Source organism: Scyliorhinus canicula, chromosome 6 (assembly GCF_902713615.1).
Source record: "Scyliorhinus canicula chromosome 6, sScyCan1.1, whole genome shotgun sequence".
Lineage (NCBI taxonomy): Eukaryota > Metazoa > Chordata > Chondrichthyes > Carcharhiniformes > Scyliorhinidae > Scyliorhinus > Scyliorhinus canicula.
Window position 1 is genome coordinate 105668672 of NC_052151.1, and position 18156 is coordinate 105686827.

The 18156-nt window shown below is 46.0% G+C and overlaps 1 protein-coding gene across 8 annotated transcripts in view; it reads left to right on the top strand.

The window, feature by feature from the left end:
- l3mbtl3 (L3MBTL histone methyl-lysine binding protein 3) overlaps window positions 1-2128 on the top strand; it is a 189090-nt gene extending 186962 nt beyond the window's left edge. For all 8 annotated transcript variants that reach the window (XM_038799815.1, XM_038799810.1, XM_038799814.1 and 5 more), the window contains one exon: window positions 1344-2128. In XM_038799815.1, the coding sequence (XP_038655743.1) occupies window positions 1344-1487 (144 nt within the window). In that variant the 3' untranslated portion in view covers window positions 1488-2128. The remainder of the gene's footprint in view (window positions 1-1343) is intronic.
- The last annotated feature ends 16028 nt before the right edge of the window (window positions 2129-18156 follow it).

Sequence of the window (18156 nt, forward strand, 5' to 3'; positions counted from 1 at the left end):
TTCTGCATGTAATTGTCATTAAGTGAACGAGCAAAGTACCTTAATTGAATTTCCGTACAGACAAATTGAAATGGAATTGAATTCTAAAAGTAAAAGAAAATTAAAGGGTTGTAAATATGTAACCCAGTGGTCTTTATAGACTGCAGGGAGGATTTTGATTTTGTACGGTAATGTAAGATGAATAATATCACGTCATTTTTCATCCTTCGATGCAAGATGGACTGCCAATTCACTATCCCCTGATTTTCATTACCTACATGTTGTCTTCTGGAGGATTTTTAATAGAACCAAACATAAATATTTATATGAACATAAATTTCATTGATGGTTCTATGTAGCCACAAGTAAGGAATCGTTTACTCGACTTAAAGCAATACATTTCCTTAACTACTTTACTAACAAAATGCTGTGGGAATTTTAATTGTCACATGGAACCTTAGAATAATCACATTAGTTCAGTTGAGTTGGCACCTGGGTGCCATCAAGTTCCTATATTGGCTGAGGTTTACAAGATAAATTGTTAATTTGTTTCCAAAATGCAACATGTTGAGATATATATTTTACCTTCAGTTATAAAGGACTGTAAAGGCCTGAGTGAGTTGAGGTTCAGCTGGGACATCCAATATTTCAGGCTGGAGGTCTGAGTGGCTACAGTGTAACAGATTATGGATCTGTGGCAGCATTTTATTTTGAAGCGCTGCGTTTCTATTCTCAGATGCACCGCTGGGGAGAAGTACAAAGTGGAGGCTTGGTGGTTCTCAAAGGGAGGGAGGAAAAGCTAGAGAATGCTTTTATTTTCACAGCTGTAGCTGTGCTTTGGCAGCATAGGGAAATCGACAAGCAGGGTGTAACGTGCATGGTGCAAGGGATCCAAGGAGAGAAGGAAAAATATATAAAAACACAAGGGATACATATTAAAATACAATAATTTTCTTTGTTCTTCTCCATTTTGTAAAGAATGATTAGCTTTCTATCCTGCTAAGTAAACTTTATGCACGAGCTGGAATCTAATAAATAGGCATGATAATGTAGTGTCAGGCAACACAGTTTAAAGTGTACGCCTGACATGGTAGGAGCAAAATTACAATGATATAATTTGCAGGTTCTCCATTTGTGCGTGTGCAGACTGCAGGCTATAATTTTTTTTTTAAGCAAATTGACTCCGTAGAATGAAGAAGTTACATTATACAATGGTACATTAAATTTATGATTCTTTGATGTCCAAATGTTCAGAGATTTATCACTTTGAAGGATAATAGGTCAACGCCTGAATAACCACTGCCAATGCTACATAGTAAGGAGGTTTTAGATTAATTCTTCTTACAAATTTTATTTTCCTTTAGCAAATTGACGGAGAAGCATTTCTACTACTGACACAGACAGATATTGTGAAAATAATGAACATTAAACTAGGACCAGCACTGAAAATCTACAATTCCATCCTCATGTTTAAAACGGCGGAGGAAAATGGACAGAATGAGCTTTGAAAATACTGAAAATGAAACATTACAGCTATGGCCTGTTTCTCGATTCAAACTCATCTGTAATTCAAAGCACAAGAACTCTATACTAAATCTGGAATTCTAAAAGAATACTACTGGAATGTTTACTGTTCACTTGGCAGACTTGCTTTGAGTGCATTCACTTTCAGCAGTGGAGTACTAACATATGAGCTCATTCCTCAAACATTTCCTCAGGACCTAATTATGCAAATATCCGCCCAGTGATCGCTGGTATGGATTCTGTGATTGACCCTTGAATTGTATATTTAAATATGGCTGAAGGGTTTCGTCCAAGACTCGACACTTAATCTAACAGACACTAAAATGGATTGATTGTGTTTGTTGTTTTATTCCTCCTTTTGTTTGCAGTGATGTTGTTTGTGTTTAGAATTGTGTAACAGATTACAATATCTGGTAATGTAACAGTTCATTTTTCACAAATAATGAAATGTACATGAAGATATATATTTTCAGAAGTTAGCATTGCTGGAATTAATTTAACTGTTAGTTTGTTTTCATCTAGAAATTTAATATCCAAGCGATTCAGGCAGATCTTAAATAGTTAATTAGGACCAACATGATTGCCCATTCTCAGCTTTAATTAAAATGTTCTCTGGTTTATCAAATATTGTGTTATTGCTTGATACAGTGATTATTTGCTGAATGGGTTTGCCAAAATTAAAGGATGGATGAACTGCGGGTACAGTCTAACCTTCTTCTGACAAACACACAGTACATTCTGTAAGGCTTTGGGTAGGATTTTCCCGCAGTCAGGACCAAATGGAGTCCAAACCGAACCCGCACTTGCTGGCAATAGGATATGGCGTGCTTTTTTTCTTGGATTCGTCGTCAATGAGTTCCTGCCTGATTAAAGATGGTGGGCCAGCTGTTTGCTGAAAGCCAAATTTGAAGTATTCACAGCGCTGGAGTCTCGGAAGCCACCCTGCGAGTGCGATGGGTCTGAAGCAGATCAGGTATCAAAAGGAAGCCTCAACATGGGATAACTTTAAAATAAGTTTTCAGAGGGGCCAAACAGGTTCCAAGTTTTCAGAGGGGCCAAACAGGTCCCCGCATTTTGGAGGAGCAACTCATCTGGCTTGACTCTTTGCATTGGAGAGAGATGTCTCCTCCCCACCGGCCCCTTTTCAGGGCATAAAACCTCTGGCTCAGTTGGCCCAGTACCCCACCTGCCTGTCACAAGGGCAAGGCCTCCATAAAGCTGATGGTCACCATGCAGATAAGGGGTCACTCCACTGCCAGAAAGCTGGTAATATACCAAAATTAGGGTCGGGATTCTCCAAAATCCCTGACAAGTGTTGACACCAGCATAAACACCCAGAGTGTTTCACACCAGAGTGTTTCACGCCAGCGTCAACGGGCCTCTTGGCCCAGCCACAGGGGACCTACATGGTGCCGGAGTTCTACGCGCTGCTTCAGCGCCGATACACGACCCTGCACTGCCGGCATGGGTCCGCGCATGCGCGTGGTGGCTGTTTCCACGCCGGCGCATGCAAATGGTGGGCAATTCCGCACCAGTGCCACACAACATGGCGTAGTGGCACAGCGGGCCCGCACGGAAGGAGACAGGCCCCCTCCAGTTCTCGCGCACCCGCCGATCGCTGGCTCCTGATTGAGGGCCTGGCCGTCATGCAGACCCCCCCGCCGGAGTCTGATGATCCCCCCCCCACCAGGACAGCCACCGCGGCTGAGGGTCCGAGCTCCTGCCAGGTGGTACCAGGTTGGAACCACGCCGGCAGAACTAGATAGGAACTCAGCTGGTCGACCGCGGAAAATGGCCCCTGACCGCGCGCGCGACTGCTGCCGATTCTCCAGTCGCCGGAGAATCATGTCCCGCCGTCGGCGTGGCGGGAATTTCCAGCGTCACCGGCGATTCTCCGCCCGGCGCAGGCTCAGAGAATCCCAGCCTGGGCGTTTCATCATGCAAATTGGCTGTGTGTCACCATTCAATGGGCAACTGATTCTCTCCCTGCCCACTGCTGCGAAATTACCAGGTGGCAGGAGTACATTAGTGAGCCTATTCGACATGGCTACCCATTATTTTATCAGCCCCCTTCTAACCACCCAGCCCCACACCCCGCCTCTACGATTAACAACCTGCCACTTAGGCCCCATGAACATTCTTCCCTTTGTTCCTTTGCACACAATGTCACTTACTGGGAGCAGGTATTGGAGAATTGGATGATCTTATCAGTGTGCCCAAATTACCATGCCAACAATTTTCCTTATTCATTTCAATGGCTGGAACGATAGAACTGAAAATAGGGTATGATGACCTCCACACTTGATTCTCTGGCCCAACGTGTTCACATAACAACAAAGCTAGTCCATTGTACCCATTAAGGCTATTCTGTGATCTTGTTGCTACAGTATTGTCTATTCCATTCCAATCTCTTGTTACCTTTCCACAACCCTTCATACCCTTACCTCCCAAATTAGTTCCTCTGATTTCTAAACAGTACAGTTTATTTTATATCTGGGGCCACCAGATATTCCATATCCTCAACCCTTTTGCAAACATTTTTACTGGACTTGCTTACTTTTAAACAGTTTAGTTTTGATTTAAATTTTTAGATGAAATATAAATAATTTCGTACTAATTGAACTGTTTTAAATGGTCTAGATTATCCTGAGATTGGCAGAATGACACAGCAGAATCACAAAATCATTACGGTGCAGAAGGATGCCATTTGGCCCATCGCTTCTGTATGGCTCTCCAAACAAGCCTCATAACTTAGTGGCATTCTCCTGCCTTTTCCCTGCGCATTGTTTCTATTTAAAAAAAAAAAAAATCATCTAATGTCTTCTTGAATAGGCATTTTGAGCCTACCTCCACTACACTTCCAGGCAGAGCATTCCAGGTGCAAACCACTCGCTGTGTAAAAAGTTTTTTTTTTCCTCTCCACATTTACTTCTTTCCCAAATCATTTTAAATCTATCCCCTCGCATTCTTGATTCTTTTATGAGTCGGAACAGTTTATTCCTGTCTTCTGCCATTTCTCATGAATCTGTTGGAACCTCTCCATATTTTCCTGATAGGTGCTCATGGAGGTTTAATGAGAATCACGCACCTGACTTGGGCTCCCGGGGAAAACCCGGGGCTGGTTGCAGCAAATAAAAGGCTGCTTCAGCTGAAATGAACAGAATCACAGCAGGTGATTGAAAAGCAGGAGGGAAAGAAAGAAAGCTGGAATTATGGCTGAATATTGCAAAAACGGCAAAAAGAGCAGTGTTGCAACGATGAGGCATCAAGATTCTCAGGTGCTGCATTGATGATCATGTTGAAAGAGTTCCCTCCTTTCCATTCACCTACATATATCTCTCCTGTTATTCCACTATCCCACATCATCAGATCATCCAGTCAGTCGCTGGCCGAGACGTTCTGTGCGCCTCCACTTTGCACATTTTCAGTCGGGGAATTCTGATCCCGGCTACAACAGAAAGGGGCCAGTGCAGACTGCCCAAGTCATGTATGATGTGCGTAGAAGATGCTTTTACGACAGCAGCTGCCATATTCAGGTGTTTTGTTCAGGGTTTGAAGGCTTACAATGAGTGGAGTGAGAGGGTGGATGTGTGAGTGGGTAGCTGACATAGGGTAGTGGGTCAGATGGGGGTATATTCTGGTCGGGTGAGGGTGGTTCGACGAGGTGATTGTGGCCATTGGCCGTGGTCCTCAGTTCAGTTATGCTAGCCAATCTCTGACTTGCACCACAGGTTAAATGTATAACACTTCTGGGGTAAGCATCCACGTAAGTCCTGTGTATCTTGCTCTCAGTTCAGGCTTGGAGACATTTGCGTAGTGTCCAAGGGGCACAAATCAGCCCATTGTATATTTCAAGCTCCTAACATGGGCAAGGACATCTGCAAGGTCCTGGTTCACAATACAGATTTAAATTCACTGCTTTGGATGTTTGAAGATTCGGGCTAATGTGTCCTACAATGTTTGAGTGAGAAGTGAAGATGTTATTGCATTTCCAGAAACTGATGGTACATACATGAGCATGTTTAACCATATCTCAACTAAATGACACTGTGAATTTGTCTATAAGTTTATTTGTCTAATTCCTCCCCATTGCAATGTGGAAAAGACGAAGGTGAGGAGGAAACTCAACTATTGGACAAATGGGACAGCCTCTTGAAGAATTTTGATGAATTCTCTCACATACAGGTTGGTAACAGAACTTTTGTTTTAGATGTGGGTGCCGTTGGCGAGGCCAGCATTTATTGCCCATCCCTAGTTGCCTTTCAAAAGCTGTTGGTGAGCTGCCTACTTGAACTGTGAGCTATTGTTGTCATTTGGTATTCAGATGACTTGAAAAGCCTTCGCCAATTGTTCAGTCACGTTTTCTGGTACACACGTGAGCACCTTCTTAAAATTAACATCCTTTTATGTCCCAAACAGATGCTGAAAGCTTAAAGAAAATAGCATTGGGTGAGCAACCTGGTATCTCTAAAACAGCTCTTTTTTACCTGATTCACTCTAAATGATGCTATCTTACTGATTCAAGTCCCAATTAGGTACTTCCACTCAGGACAAGCACCCTCTTTAGACATATCTCTAGATGAATCATAGAGCAGGAAGGTAATGATGAGACATTAATTGAAAAGCAGAAGACTATAAATGCTGGAAATCTGAAATTAACAACATAACATGCTAAAAACACTCAGTCATTTTAAATCCCCCCCTTGCTCTCATTTTTTTTATTGTTCTTGGAACGTGGTCGTCGTAGGATGTGCCAGAATTTACTGCTCATCCCTAATTGCTCTTGAGGGGGCAAGTTAAGAGTCAACCACATTGCTGTGGGTCTGGAGTAACATATAGGCCAGACCAAGTAAGGACAAAAGATTTCCTTCCCTAAAGGACATTAGTGAACCAGATGGGTTTTTATGACAATAGACAATGGTTTCATGGTCATTATTAGACTTATAATTCCAGATTTTTATTGAATTCAAATTTCACCATCTGCAGTGGCGGGATTTGAACCTGGATCCCCAGAGCATTAATCTGGGTCTCTGGATTACTAGTCCAGTGACAGTACCACTGTCACCATCTCCCCTCTCATACTACTTAAGTAGGCCTGGGCAGTAGATTTTAGCTTAATTAACGACTACCTTGAGGGAGTTTTAACATTTTCACTCTCATCAGCTAACCAGATCAAGATGCCTTTTTGTGCGAACACTGGGCTAAAGAAGCCATTTTGTATTCTGTACGTTATAATCACTCACCTGTTCATCAAGAATTACTGAACAATTAACAACCAGCCAGAAACAGATCATTAAACAAGTAGAGAGCGTCTATGTCTAATTGAAGAATAAGTAATTAATCAAGTAGTTATTAAGGCTGGATAATATATTAATGTTGTGATGTAAAAAAAGGAGCAGCCAGAAATCATTTTTTTTTGTTCTTGGATGCCTGTTGTAGGTATTCGGAGAAAGAATGAAGACTTGTACAAATTCAGATCCGAGAAAATTGGTGAATTGTTTCATACCTTGGAGCTAATGCCAATAAAATTAACCAAGTAACAACAAATGACCAATTGGCTAATTACAGTAGGTCCGATTCAAAATGACATGGGAAGAGTTAAAACTGAGTTTTGAAAACCATATTATGCTTGAAAGTTCAACAACAGTTGTGAAGGTACTAAGTGCTTGCTGCAGCAAGATTTTGGGAATTCGCTGTTCAGAAACCTGAGGAAGGTTCACCCTTCTACCTAGTTGTGGAAGTCAGTTTTGATTGTTGATAAATATACCATTTTCCGTTTAAAAGTAAACTGCTTTTAAAATTTACTATCCAGAGTTTTGCTTCAACCTTGGTTTGTGTCTTGTCAGAGCCAGAACCAATTAATTAAATTAGATGGTGGGGTCAGATAAAATATGTAATATCTCCTGCCGCCGATAAACGTCCACCCATGCACACTGGGTCCGTGCTGAAAACCAACGACACTGCACCCCAATGTATGGCTTTGATTCATTTAATCACTGATCAGGACCTTTAATTGCAGAGCTGATTCTTCCTGTGGTCCTGAATAAAAACCTTTCTTTTTTGCTGTATAAGATTCATCATTAAAATTTTGATATGGAGAAGAAGTAGGTCCGGGGTTCATCTTTTCCTCAAGGTACTGAACTGAAGTCAGGCTATGATATCCGAATGAGAAAATCACCCAAGTGCATTTTGTTATGTTTTTTGCAGAGATCAGCTAAACAAATTCAATCAAAACAAAATCAAAAATATTAAGTCATTTTAATTCAAGTGTCCCAGGGATATGTGATGAATGTATGAAATTTAAATATAGATTTCTGTTGCAGTAACATTATTAAAAGCATGGGTTAAGGTGTGTATATTTGCATGTATGTATATATCTCTTTTGCTGTGACATTTTTTTTAAATTTAGAATACTCAATTCGTTTCCAATTAAGTGGCAATTTAACATGGCCAATATGCCTACCCTGCACATCTTTTTGGGTTGTGGGAGTGAGACCCAAGCACACTTGGGGAGAATGTGCAAACTCCACACGGTCTTGCAGTAATATTGTTAAAGAACCTAGACTAAGGTAGCCGGTCTGTGTGTCTGCTAAGGATGCAATTAAAATGTTGTAAGAGTGAAATCGATCAATCATTCAAACCACATACTTGTTTACCTATATGGGACAGTGGAATATTGTGTACTTTGGATGGTTCCTTGGGAAGGTGGGTGGGGAGGGTGCAATCATTTGAGATATTGTGTTTAGACTTAGGTAAGCAAATTGTGGGACTTGAGTAGGATAGAGATTATGAAAATAGTGGTAAGAGCCAGGTCTATAGCAAGCAGTACTGGCTGTAGAATTCTTTGTCTGACAAAGACAGCAGGTTTTCTAATTTGTGCTTGAAAGGGTCAGTCTCCTTTTCTGAACAGGTATCTCTACGTGCAACTATACCTGTTCTGCTAATTTTATTTATGTGTGGCATTCGACCTGTAATGACTTTGCATAATTGGAGATGGAGAAGGTATAATTTAGTAGTTAAAGTGTTTCCTTTCATGTTAAGACTTGTTCAGCTATTAATTGTAAAGCTATTTTCTGTGATATTAATGTGTTTAATCCTGTGTTAATAATAAAGTTTGTTTTAATGTCGAAGATCCCTATTTGTCAGTGAATCATTCCTGGTGCGAAGTATCCCTTTACAGTTTTACAAATTGAAACATTGTTTGGTTTTCTCATCCGGTTTCCTAATACAAATTGCAGTCTGGTCTGGTACTGTAACAAAATGATGATTCAAATTATCTTCTAAACAAATTTTACCAATGTATTTCTAATGAAAATGTTATGTAGCTATATTGATAAGTGCAATTAAGTTCACTGTAGCTTCGCTATGATGTCACTGAGTAAAACAGTACAAGTATGTTTGCATGGCAGTGACGGTGGGTGGGAGGCAGCCGCGCAATGGAGGGCCGTTCGGAAACGGCATTTTCGGGGCTTTAAGCCCGGTCCCAGTGTCCACGGAGGTGGCAAAAGCAGGGAGAAGGCACAGTGAAGACACAGTAAAGGAAAATGTCAAGGGTGAGCCTCGGAGGCGGGGCCTACTTGGCTCTCAACCAATTGGAGAGCAGTCACATGACTAGCCCCAACCAATCGGACGAGAGGCACATGACCAGCCAGAGCCAATGGGAAGCCAGTGCTCTGCACCAATGGCAGTGCTCATATCCATACCACTACATTTACCCCTTGTGGAGAAAGGGGGGTGGGTGCAAGTGGGAGAGAGAGAGGGGGGGGTCCGAGGACTGGTGGTATGAGCAGCGAAAATTGATAAAGATGGGCTGCCCACCTGCTCGTGGCAAAACAATACTACTACTACTAACAACAGAGCAACACAAAATGTCCAAAAAAGGTCCCATGGCTGCATCAGATGGACACGATCAGCCTGTCGGGTGCCCGTGGTGTTCTGGAGGACCGTCGCAGTGGAGCCGGTGACGTTGGGCTGATGGTCGTCCTTGCCTCCGGGAGCGTCGGTCGTAGATGTGTCTCCATACCCCGGGCCGGTGGTGGAGACGCTGTAATTGGGGAAGAGGGGGGATGTGCGCTGGGTCGTGGGGGCGCGGAGGGAATTGGGGTTGGGGGGGGAGGTGTTGGTGTTGGGGGAGAAGGCCGCACACCGGCGGGTGCCAGGTCCCGAAGCGAGACCGTATCCTGCCAACCGTCGGGATACTCCACGTATGCATACTGCGGGTTGCCGTGGAGTAACTGGACTCGCTCAACCAACGGGTCGGACTTGTGCACCCGCACATGCTTCCGGAGCAAGATGGGCCGGGGGTGGCAAGCCAGGTCGGGAGAGGGGATCCTGAGGACGACTTCCTGGGGAAAAGTGTAGCCACCGAAGTTGGCCATTCCCTCAATACAAAATGGAGGAACGCAAAGCTTGCAGGTTAAAATGGACAAAGTTTGCAGCACAAGCAGGCTGCACCAAGCCAATGTGTATTCTGTCTGCTAAGAGTGCAGACAGCACCGAAATGAACATTTCGCATACTAATGAGGCAATCTCCGGGACAGTTAACATGGTAATGGAACGATCCCAGGGACAATGGACACAAATAGGGAAGTGATTGCAACGTTGTATAGGATACCAGACACCCCGGCACCAGCGGGGTTCGAAGACAAAGCACCTGAATGCCCGCCCAGTAGCCGAGGGACAGCCTCAGTATTGGGGGGATTCAAACAAATCGATTGGGAAGAGACCCAATCGATCCCCAGCAGATAGAGGGTCCGCCCAAAAGGGCGCGAAGCCCTAGGACCTATAAAAGACAGGTCCTAAACTTAGTTTGTTCTTCTTGACCAGCCCTCCTCTCTTGACCAGCCCTCTCGACCAGCCTTTACCGAAGAAGACCTTGACCAAGAGAGAGGAGAGGTTTTGGACAGCAGCCGCCAGCAAGTTAGTGTCTCACAACGATCGCTACCAGAGATAGACACTCCTGACCCCTTTTTAACCTGTACCAACCTGAAGTCTGCGGACCAGTGCAGAGCAAGAGGCCTTGTCCCCTGATCCGGCAGTTCCCTTTAAGATAAGTATTGGTTTATTTAGTGGTAGGAATAGTTTAGTCATCTTAGCGTGTGCATGAGTAGATTATAATTGTATTATAATAAACTCATTTGTTTGAACTTACTAATTGGTGTATGGTTTTATTGCTTTGAACTTGACCTTGAAACTTGTGGCGGTATCTTAACGATACCTGGCGACTCCAAAGCTAACGAACGAAACAGAGCCACCCAGAACGAGCAACAAAACAAGAAGACGTTCATGGGGTGTTTGATTGGTGGTAGTGCAGAGGAGAGACCGGATTGAATGCAGGGCGTCAGGGATGACCTCTTGCCAACGGGGAACAGGGAGATCTCTGGACCGTAGGGCCAGCAGGATGGTCTTCCAAATGGTGCCATTCTCCCGCTCGACCTAACCGTTACCCCGGGGGTTATAACTGGTCGTCCTGCTAGAGGCTGTGCCCCTGCTGAGCAGGAATTGATGCAGTTCGTCGCTCATAAAGGAGGACCCCCTGTCGCTGTGGATGTACGCGGGGTAACAGAACAGGGAGAAGATGGATAGGAGGGCCTTTATGACGGTTGTCGTGGTCATGATGGGACAGGGAATGGCAAAAGGGAAGCGGGAGTATTCGTCGATAACACTCAAGAAATAAGTGTTACGGTTGGTGGCGGGGAGGGGGCCCTTGAAGTCTATACTGAGACGTTCAAAGGGGCGGTATGCCTTGATCAGATGCGCTCGTTCGGGGCGGTAGAAGTGCGGTTTGCACTCGGCGCAGATGTGGCAGTCCCTGGTGACGGTCCTGACTTCCTCAATGGAGTAGGGCAGGATGCGGTGTTGCTCGTTCTGGGCGAGTGTGCTTTACACTCAATTTGGCCCTGTTTTGTTCCTTAGCTCTAGAGTTGCCAGGTATCGTTAAGATACCGCCACAAGTTTCAAGTTCAGACCAATAACTCCATACACCAGTTAATAAGTTCAAACAAGACACATTTATTATAATACAGTTATCTACTAATTATGCATATAAAACTACAAGACTAGGCTAATCCTACCACTAACAGGCCAATACTTATCTGGAATAAAGGAACTGCCAGATCAGGGAACAACAGCCTCTTGCTTTGTCCTGGATCTGCAGGCTTCTAGTCAGTGTGGACTAAAGGGGTCAGGAGTGTCTACTCTCGTGGCGTGCGTTGTATGATACTTACTTGATGGCGGCTGCTGACCAGGCCTTTCCTTCTCCAGGTCTTCTGCTGCAACGGTGTTCTGCTGGGAGGGCTGGCTGGTCAAGGAGAGGCTGGCTAAGAGAGCTGGTCAAGAGAGCGAGCTGGGGACGGGGTCTCTGTCTTATACCTCTCCCAGGGTCTCGCGCCCACCTAAGCGGATCCTCTATACACTCGCAATCGATTGGATCTCTTCCCAATCGATTGATTTGAATTTCCCCAATAATGGGGCAGTCTCTCAATCACTGGGCGGTTCTTGGGGCTTATTGTTTTGGACTTCTCTTGGCGCCGAGAAGTCTGGCCTTCTATTCAATGTAGCGATTTGAGTTAACTTGTTTCCAATCACCGGGTATCGCCTCATTAGTATGCTAACTTGTTTTTTTCACAGTGCTGTCTGGTTTCTGCAGCAGTCAGAATACACAAGCACTTTTGCAAGCTGCTTGCTTTCGCAACATATCCATTTTCCCTGCATTCTTTGTAATCTTCCATTTTGTGTTGGGCAGTGGCCACCCCAGGTGGCTACAGCGGGTCTTAATAAAATGGTAAAAATGGGGGACCCCTGGATGGCAGAGGTCCATGTGGAGGGAGCGGAGGCGGTCAATCTGCGTGCTGGCGCAGGTACCGCGGGATAGGGCATCGGAAGGCTCGTTGAGCTTGAGAGGACGATGCAAGATATCGTAGTTGTATGTGGACAACTCGATCCGCCACCGCAAGATCTTGTCGTTCTTGATCTTGCCCCTCCTGTGCATTATCGAAGATGAAAGCTACTGACCGTTGGTCTGTAAGGAGGGTAAACCTCCTGCCGGCCAGATAGTGCCTCCAGTATCGCACAGCTTCAACTATGGCCTGTGCCTCCTTTTCCACCGAGGAATGAAGGATTTCGGAAGCGTGGAGAGTTCGTGAAAAGAAGGCCACGGGTCTGCCCGCTTGGTTCAGGGTGGCCACCAGAGCTACATCGGACGCGTCGCTCTTGACCTGGAATGGGAGGGACTCGTCAATAGCACGCATCGTGGCCTTTGCGATATCCGCTTTGATGCGGCTAAAGGCCTGGCGGGCCTCCATCGACAGGGGAAAGGAGGTGGACTGGATGAGGGGGCGGGCTTTGTCTGCATAGTTGGGGACCCACTGGGCGTAGTATGAGAAGAAGCCCAGGCAGCGTTTGAGGGAGTTGGGGAGAGGGAGTTCCATCAGGGGGCGCATGCATTCGTGATCGGGGGCCTATCACTCCGTTACGCACTATGTAGCCAAGGATGGCTAGACGGTCGGTGCTAAACACGCACTTATCCTTATTGTGTGTTAAAGTAAGGAGTTTCGCGGTTCGGAGGAATTTTTGAAGGTTGATGTCATGGTCCTGCTGGTCGTGGCCGCAGATGGTGACGTTATCGAGATACGGGAAGGTGGCCCGTAAACCGTGTTTGTCGACCATTCGGTCCATCTCCCGTTGGAAGACCGAGACTCCATTTGTGACACCGAATGGAACCCTGAGGAAGTGGTAGAGGCGCTCATTTGCCTCAAACGCGGTGTACTTTCGGTCACTCGCACGGATGGGGTGCTGGTGGTAGGCGGACCTAAGGTCCACCGTGGAGAAGACTTTGTACTTCGCAATCCTGTTAACCAGGTCGGAAATACGGGGAAGAGGATACGCGTCCAGCTGCGTAAACCTGTTGATGGTCTGACTGTAATCGATGACCATCCGGTTTTTCTCCCCAGCCCGAACCACCAGCACTTGGGCTCGCCAGGGACTGTTGCTGGCCTCGATAACTCCTTCCTTAAGGAGCCTCTGGACTTCGGACCCGATGAAGGTCCGGTCCTGGGAACTGTATCGTCTGCTCCGAGTGGAGACAAGTTTACAATCTGGGGTGAGATTAGCAAACAAGGAAGGGGGGTCCACTTTGAGGGACGCGAGGCTGCAAACAGTAAGAGGAGGAATAGGGCCGTCGAATTGAAAGGTCAAGCTCTGCAGGTTGCACTGGAAATCCAGGCCCAAGAGTGCCGGAGCGCATAGACGGGGGAGAATGAGGAGTTTGAAGTTTTTGGAAACCCTCCCCTGGACTGTGAGGTCCGCTATGCAGCACCCGGTGATTTGGACGGAGTGCGAACCTGAGGCCAATTCAATTTTATGTTTAACTGGATGGATGGGGAGCACGCAGCATCTTATCGTGTCGGGGTGGACAAAACTTTCCGTGCTCCCGGAGTCTAGCAGGCACCTCGTTTTGTGTCCGTTGAGCTGAACCGTTGTCGTAGTCTTGGCGAGCGTGCGTTGTCGCGACTGGTTGAGTTTGATGGAAGCCAGTCGTGATGCGAGTTCCAGATCATCCTCATTGGCAGAGTAATCGCTTGCAGGGTCTTCCGTGTTGGCCTAAGATGGCGGCGCCCAGGACCCCGCACGTGGAGTCGGGGTCACAAGATTGCGGCGCCCAGGTCCCGCACGTGGAGCCGGGGTCCCAAAATGGCGGCGTCCATGGCCTGCACATGGTGTCCGGGACCCAAGATGGCGGCGCCCGTGGGAGCCTCGTGGCGGCTGGGGGCAGTGTCAGCAGTGTCTGCAGGCCGGTATGGAGTGAGGGTCGGGAGGACCGTGGGGCCGTTGCGGGGGCTGGGAGGCGGGCCAGAGAGGTCGGTGCGTGGCGCGGGGCCCGGGGGGGCGATCCACGGTCGCTGCGCGGAACAGCAGCGACCGACTTGGTCTGGCAGACCACCGGGCAGTGGCCCTTCTTCCTGAAGCTCTTACACAGAGCGGAGCGGGCCGGGCAGCGCGGGCGGGGGTGCTTTGAGAGGCCACAGTAATAGCAACGGGGCCCCGCTAGTTTGTCGGAGCGACCCGCAGCGCAGGCTTGGAGGGGGGGTCGGGATCCACGGAGGACGGAGGTGGCGCGTGCCATAAAGTCCAGGGGGTTGCTGCGCGGCCGGGGGGGTATGCGCGGGCGTTCAGATCAGCAACCTCCAGGGAGCCTTCAAAGGTCCGTGCCTCAGCTAGGCTGAGGGTGTTCTTCTCCAGCAATCGTTGGCAGATAGAAGGAGATTGCATGCCAGCAACGTAAGCGTCTCTGATTAAAAGTTCCATGTGCTCAGTCGCCGAAACTTGGAGACATGCGCACGTTCTCCCTAGAGCTGCGAGGGCCTGGTAAAACTCGTCGAGGGACTCACCAGGGAACTGTTGTCTGGTCGTCAGGAGATGCCGTGCGTATACTTCATTGACCGGCCGGAGAAAGTGTCCTATAAGAATCTCCATGGCCGCATTAAAGTCGCCTTCGTCCTCGATCATTGCGGAGACCGATGTGCCCACGCATGAGTGGAGGATGTGGAGTTTCTGCTCCTTGGTGGGCTTGCCGGCTGCAGTTGTCAGGTAACTGTTAAAACACGCCTGCCAGTGTTTAAAGATTGCAGACGCATTTGAGGCATGCGGGCTGGTGCGGAGGCAGTCAGGCTTGATGCGGAGCTCCATTCCAAAATTCTAGCTGATTAAATTGATGTACCATCAATTCGACTCAAGACACAATTAGGATCCGAAATGTGGCTTTAATCAGCTAGTTGTTAGCCCGGTGGTCGACTACAGAGAATGGCCGACCGCCGAGAGCTCTGGGTACTTATACCCTGCCTCGGAGGCGGGGCATACTTGCCTCTCGACCAATTGGAGAGCAGTCACATGACTAGTCCCAACCAATCGGACGAGAGGCACATGACCAGCCAGAGCCAATGGGAAGCCAGTGCTCTGCACAATGGCAGTGTTCATATCCATACCACCACACTAACATATCTGTAATAGCAGACATCTCTGACTTGGCGTGCCGCACTATTCCAGTGAAGCTCAACAGAAGTTTGAGGAACAGCAACTAATCCTGATTAGGACTCTACAACCTTCCGGACTCAACATTGAATTCAACACTTTTATGCCCCCTTTTGTTTCCTTTTCTTTGCATGTTTTGGGTTTTCCTCTTATTCTTACTTTCAGATGGATGCACATCTGCTCTAGGCACATCTTTTATTGCCTGAATTAAACTTGATAAGGCATTAAAACCCGATTAGATGCATCCAAGGATGGGGGCAGCACGGTGACGCGGTGGTTAGTATTGCTGCCTCACGGCACTGAGGACACAGGTTCAATCCCAGCCCTGGGTCACTGTCTGTGTGGAGTTTGCTCATTCTCCCCCTGTCTGCCTGGGTCTCACGCCTACAACCCAAAGATGTGAGGCTAGGTGAATTGGCCATGCTAAATTGGCCCTTAATTGGGGGAAAAAATAATTGGGTAATTGGGTACTCTAAATTTAAAAAAAAAGATGCATCCAAGGATACTGAGAGAACTTAGAGTGGAAATTACAGAGCCACTGGTTATAATTTTCCAGTCTTCCTTAGACTCTGTGGTGGTGCCAAACAATTGGAGGATTGCAAACGTTACATCCTTGTGTAAAGATAAGCCCAGCACCTACAGGCTAGTCAGTTTAAATTCAATGGTGGGGAAACTTCCAGAGGTGATAATCTGTCAATTATTGGTCAATTGTTGGTTAGCAAAGCCAGCAAGAACTTTTAAAGGTAAATCATCTTTAATTAACTTGCTGGAGTATTTTTTGAAGAGGACAATGCTGTTGATATAATTACAGGGGCTTTCAAAGGGTATTTGATACAGTGCGGCGCAAAATACCTGAGCAACGTTACAGGTCATGGAATAAAAGAGACAGGAGCAAAATGGATACAAATTTGGTTGAGTGATGGGAAGAAGAGAATCGTGGTTAGTGGATGATTTTCAGGCTGTATGAAGGTTTGTGTGGAGTTCCCCAAGGGTCAGTGTTGGGACCCATGTTTATCCTGACTCTATATTAATGACCTAGACTTTGGTCTACAGGGCACAATTTCAAAGTTTGTAGATGATAACGAAACTTGGAAGGTCTGAGGAGATTAAGTGTAGAACTTCAAAAGAACATAGACAAATCAGTGGAATGGATGGACAAGTGGCAGATGAAGTTCAGTATGGAGAAATGCAAAGTGATTGATTTTGATGAACATGGAGCGACAATATAAACTATAGAGTACTATTGTAAATGGGGTGCAGGAGCAGAGACACCTTGGTGTATATGTGAATAAATCATTGGAGATTACAGAGCAGATTAATAAATCATACAGTGTCCGAGGCTTTGTGAGTAGAGACAAAGAGTAACAAGAGCAAGGATGTTATGTTGAACTTGTGTAATGAAATGAAATGAAAATCACTTATTGTCACGAGTAGGCTTCAAATGAAGTTACTGTGAAAAGCCCCTAGTCGTCACATTCCGGCGCCTGTTCGGGGAGGCTGGTACGGTAATTGAACCGTGCTGCTGGCCTGCCTTGGTCTGCTTTCAAAGTCAGCGATTTAGCCCTGTGCTAAACAGCCAAGACATTAGTTCAACCTCAACCAGAGTATTGCGTCCAGTTATGCACACTACACTTTAGGAAGGATGTGAAAGCATTGGAGTGAATGCAGAAAAGATTCATGAGAATGGTTCCAAGGATGAGAAACTTAAATTATTAAAGTCAATTGGAGGAGTTGGGGCTGTTTTCCTTGGAGAAAAGAAGGCTCAAGAGGAGATTTGATAGAGGTATTCAAAAAATCGTGAGGAATCTGGACAGAGTAGATGAGGAGAAACTGTTTCCACTCGTGAAAGGATTAAAAATGAAAGGACACAGACTTTTTAAAAATTGGCAAAAGAAGCAAAAGTGAGATGAAGAAAAGCTTTTTCATGCAGCGAATGGTTATGGTCTGGAATACGCTGCCTGAGAGTGATGGAGGCAGGTTCAAATGAAGCATTCAAAAGTGAATTATGGACTCTTAAAAGAATGAATGTGGAGAGTATTACAGACAGGAGGGGGTTAATTTAACTAACTTGATTGCTCACTCCACGTTTGTAATGAGAAGTTTTCTGATTTTGATTTCTCCTTTTAGAAATGGTAGCCTATTTTCCTCGATCCTTAAATTTAGAGTGTTTCAATACTCTAAGAATAACTTGCACAGCAAACACGAGGTAAGATGAAATTAAGGGGTTGGTTTATTTTTACACAAGCACACACGCATGAGAGAGAGGGGTTTCTCAACATCTGACACGATAAATGGGGAAGAAGGGAAAACGAGGTTTCAGGGCATGACTACAGAGAGTGGTCTGGATAAGTACAACGAATGCTCTATACCTTGATGTTCAAAGGGCATTTAATGAAAAATGAAATGAAAATCGCTTATTGTCACAAGTTGGCTTTAAATGAAGTTACTGTGAAAAGACCCTAGTCGCCACATTCAAGCGCCTGTTCAGGGAGGCTGATACGGGAATCGAACCATGCTGCTGGCCTGCCTTGGACTGCTTTCAAAGCCAGTGATTTAGCCCTGTGCTAAACAGCCCCTGTTTTAGACAATGTTTTAGATAAAACATTGATACGTAAAATAAATGAT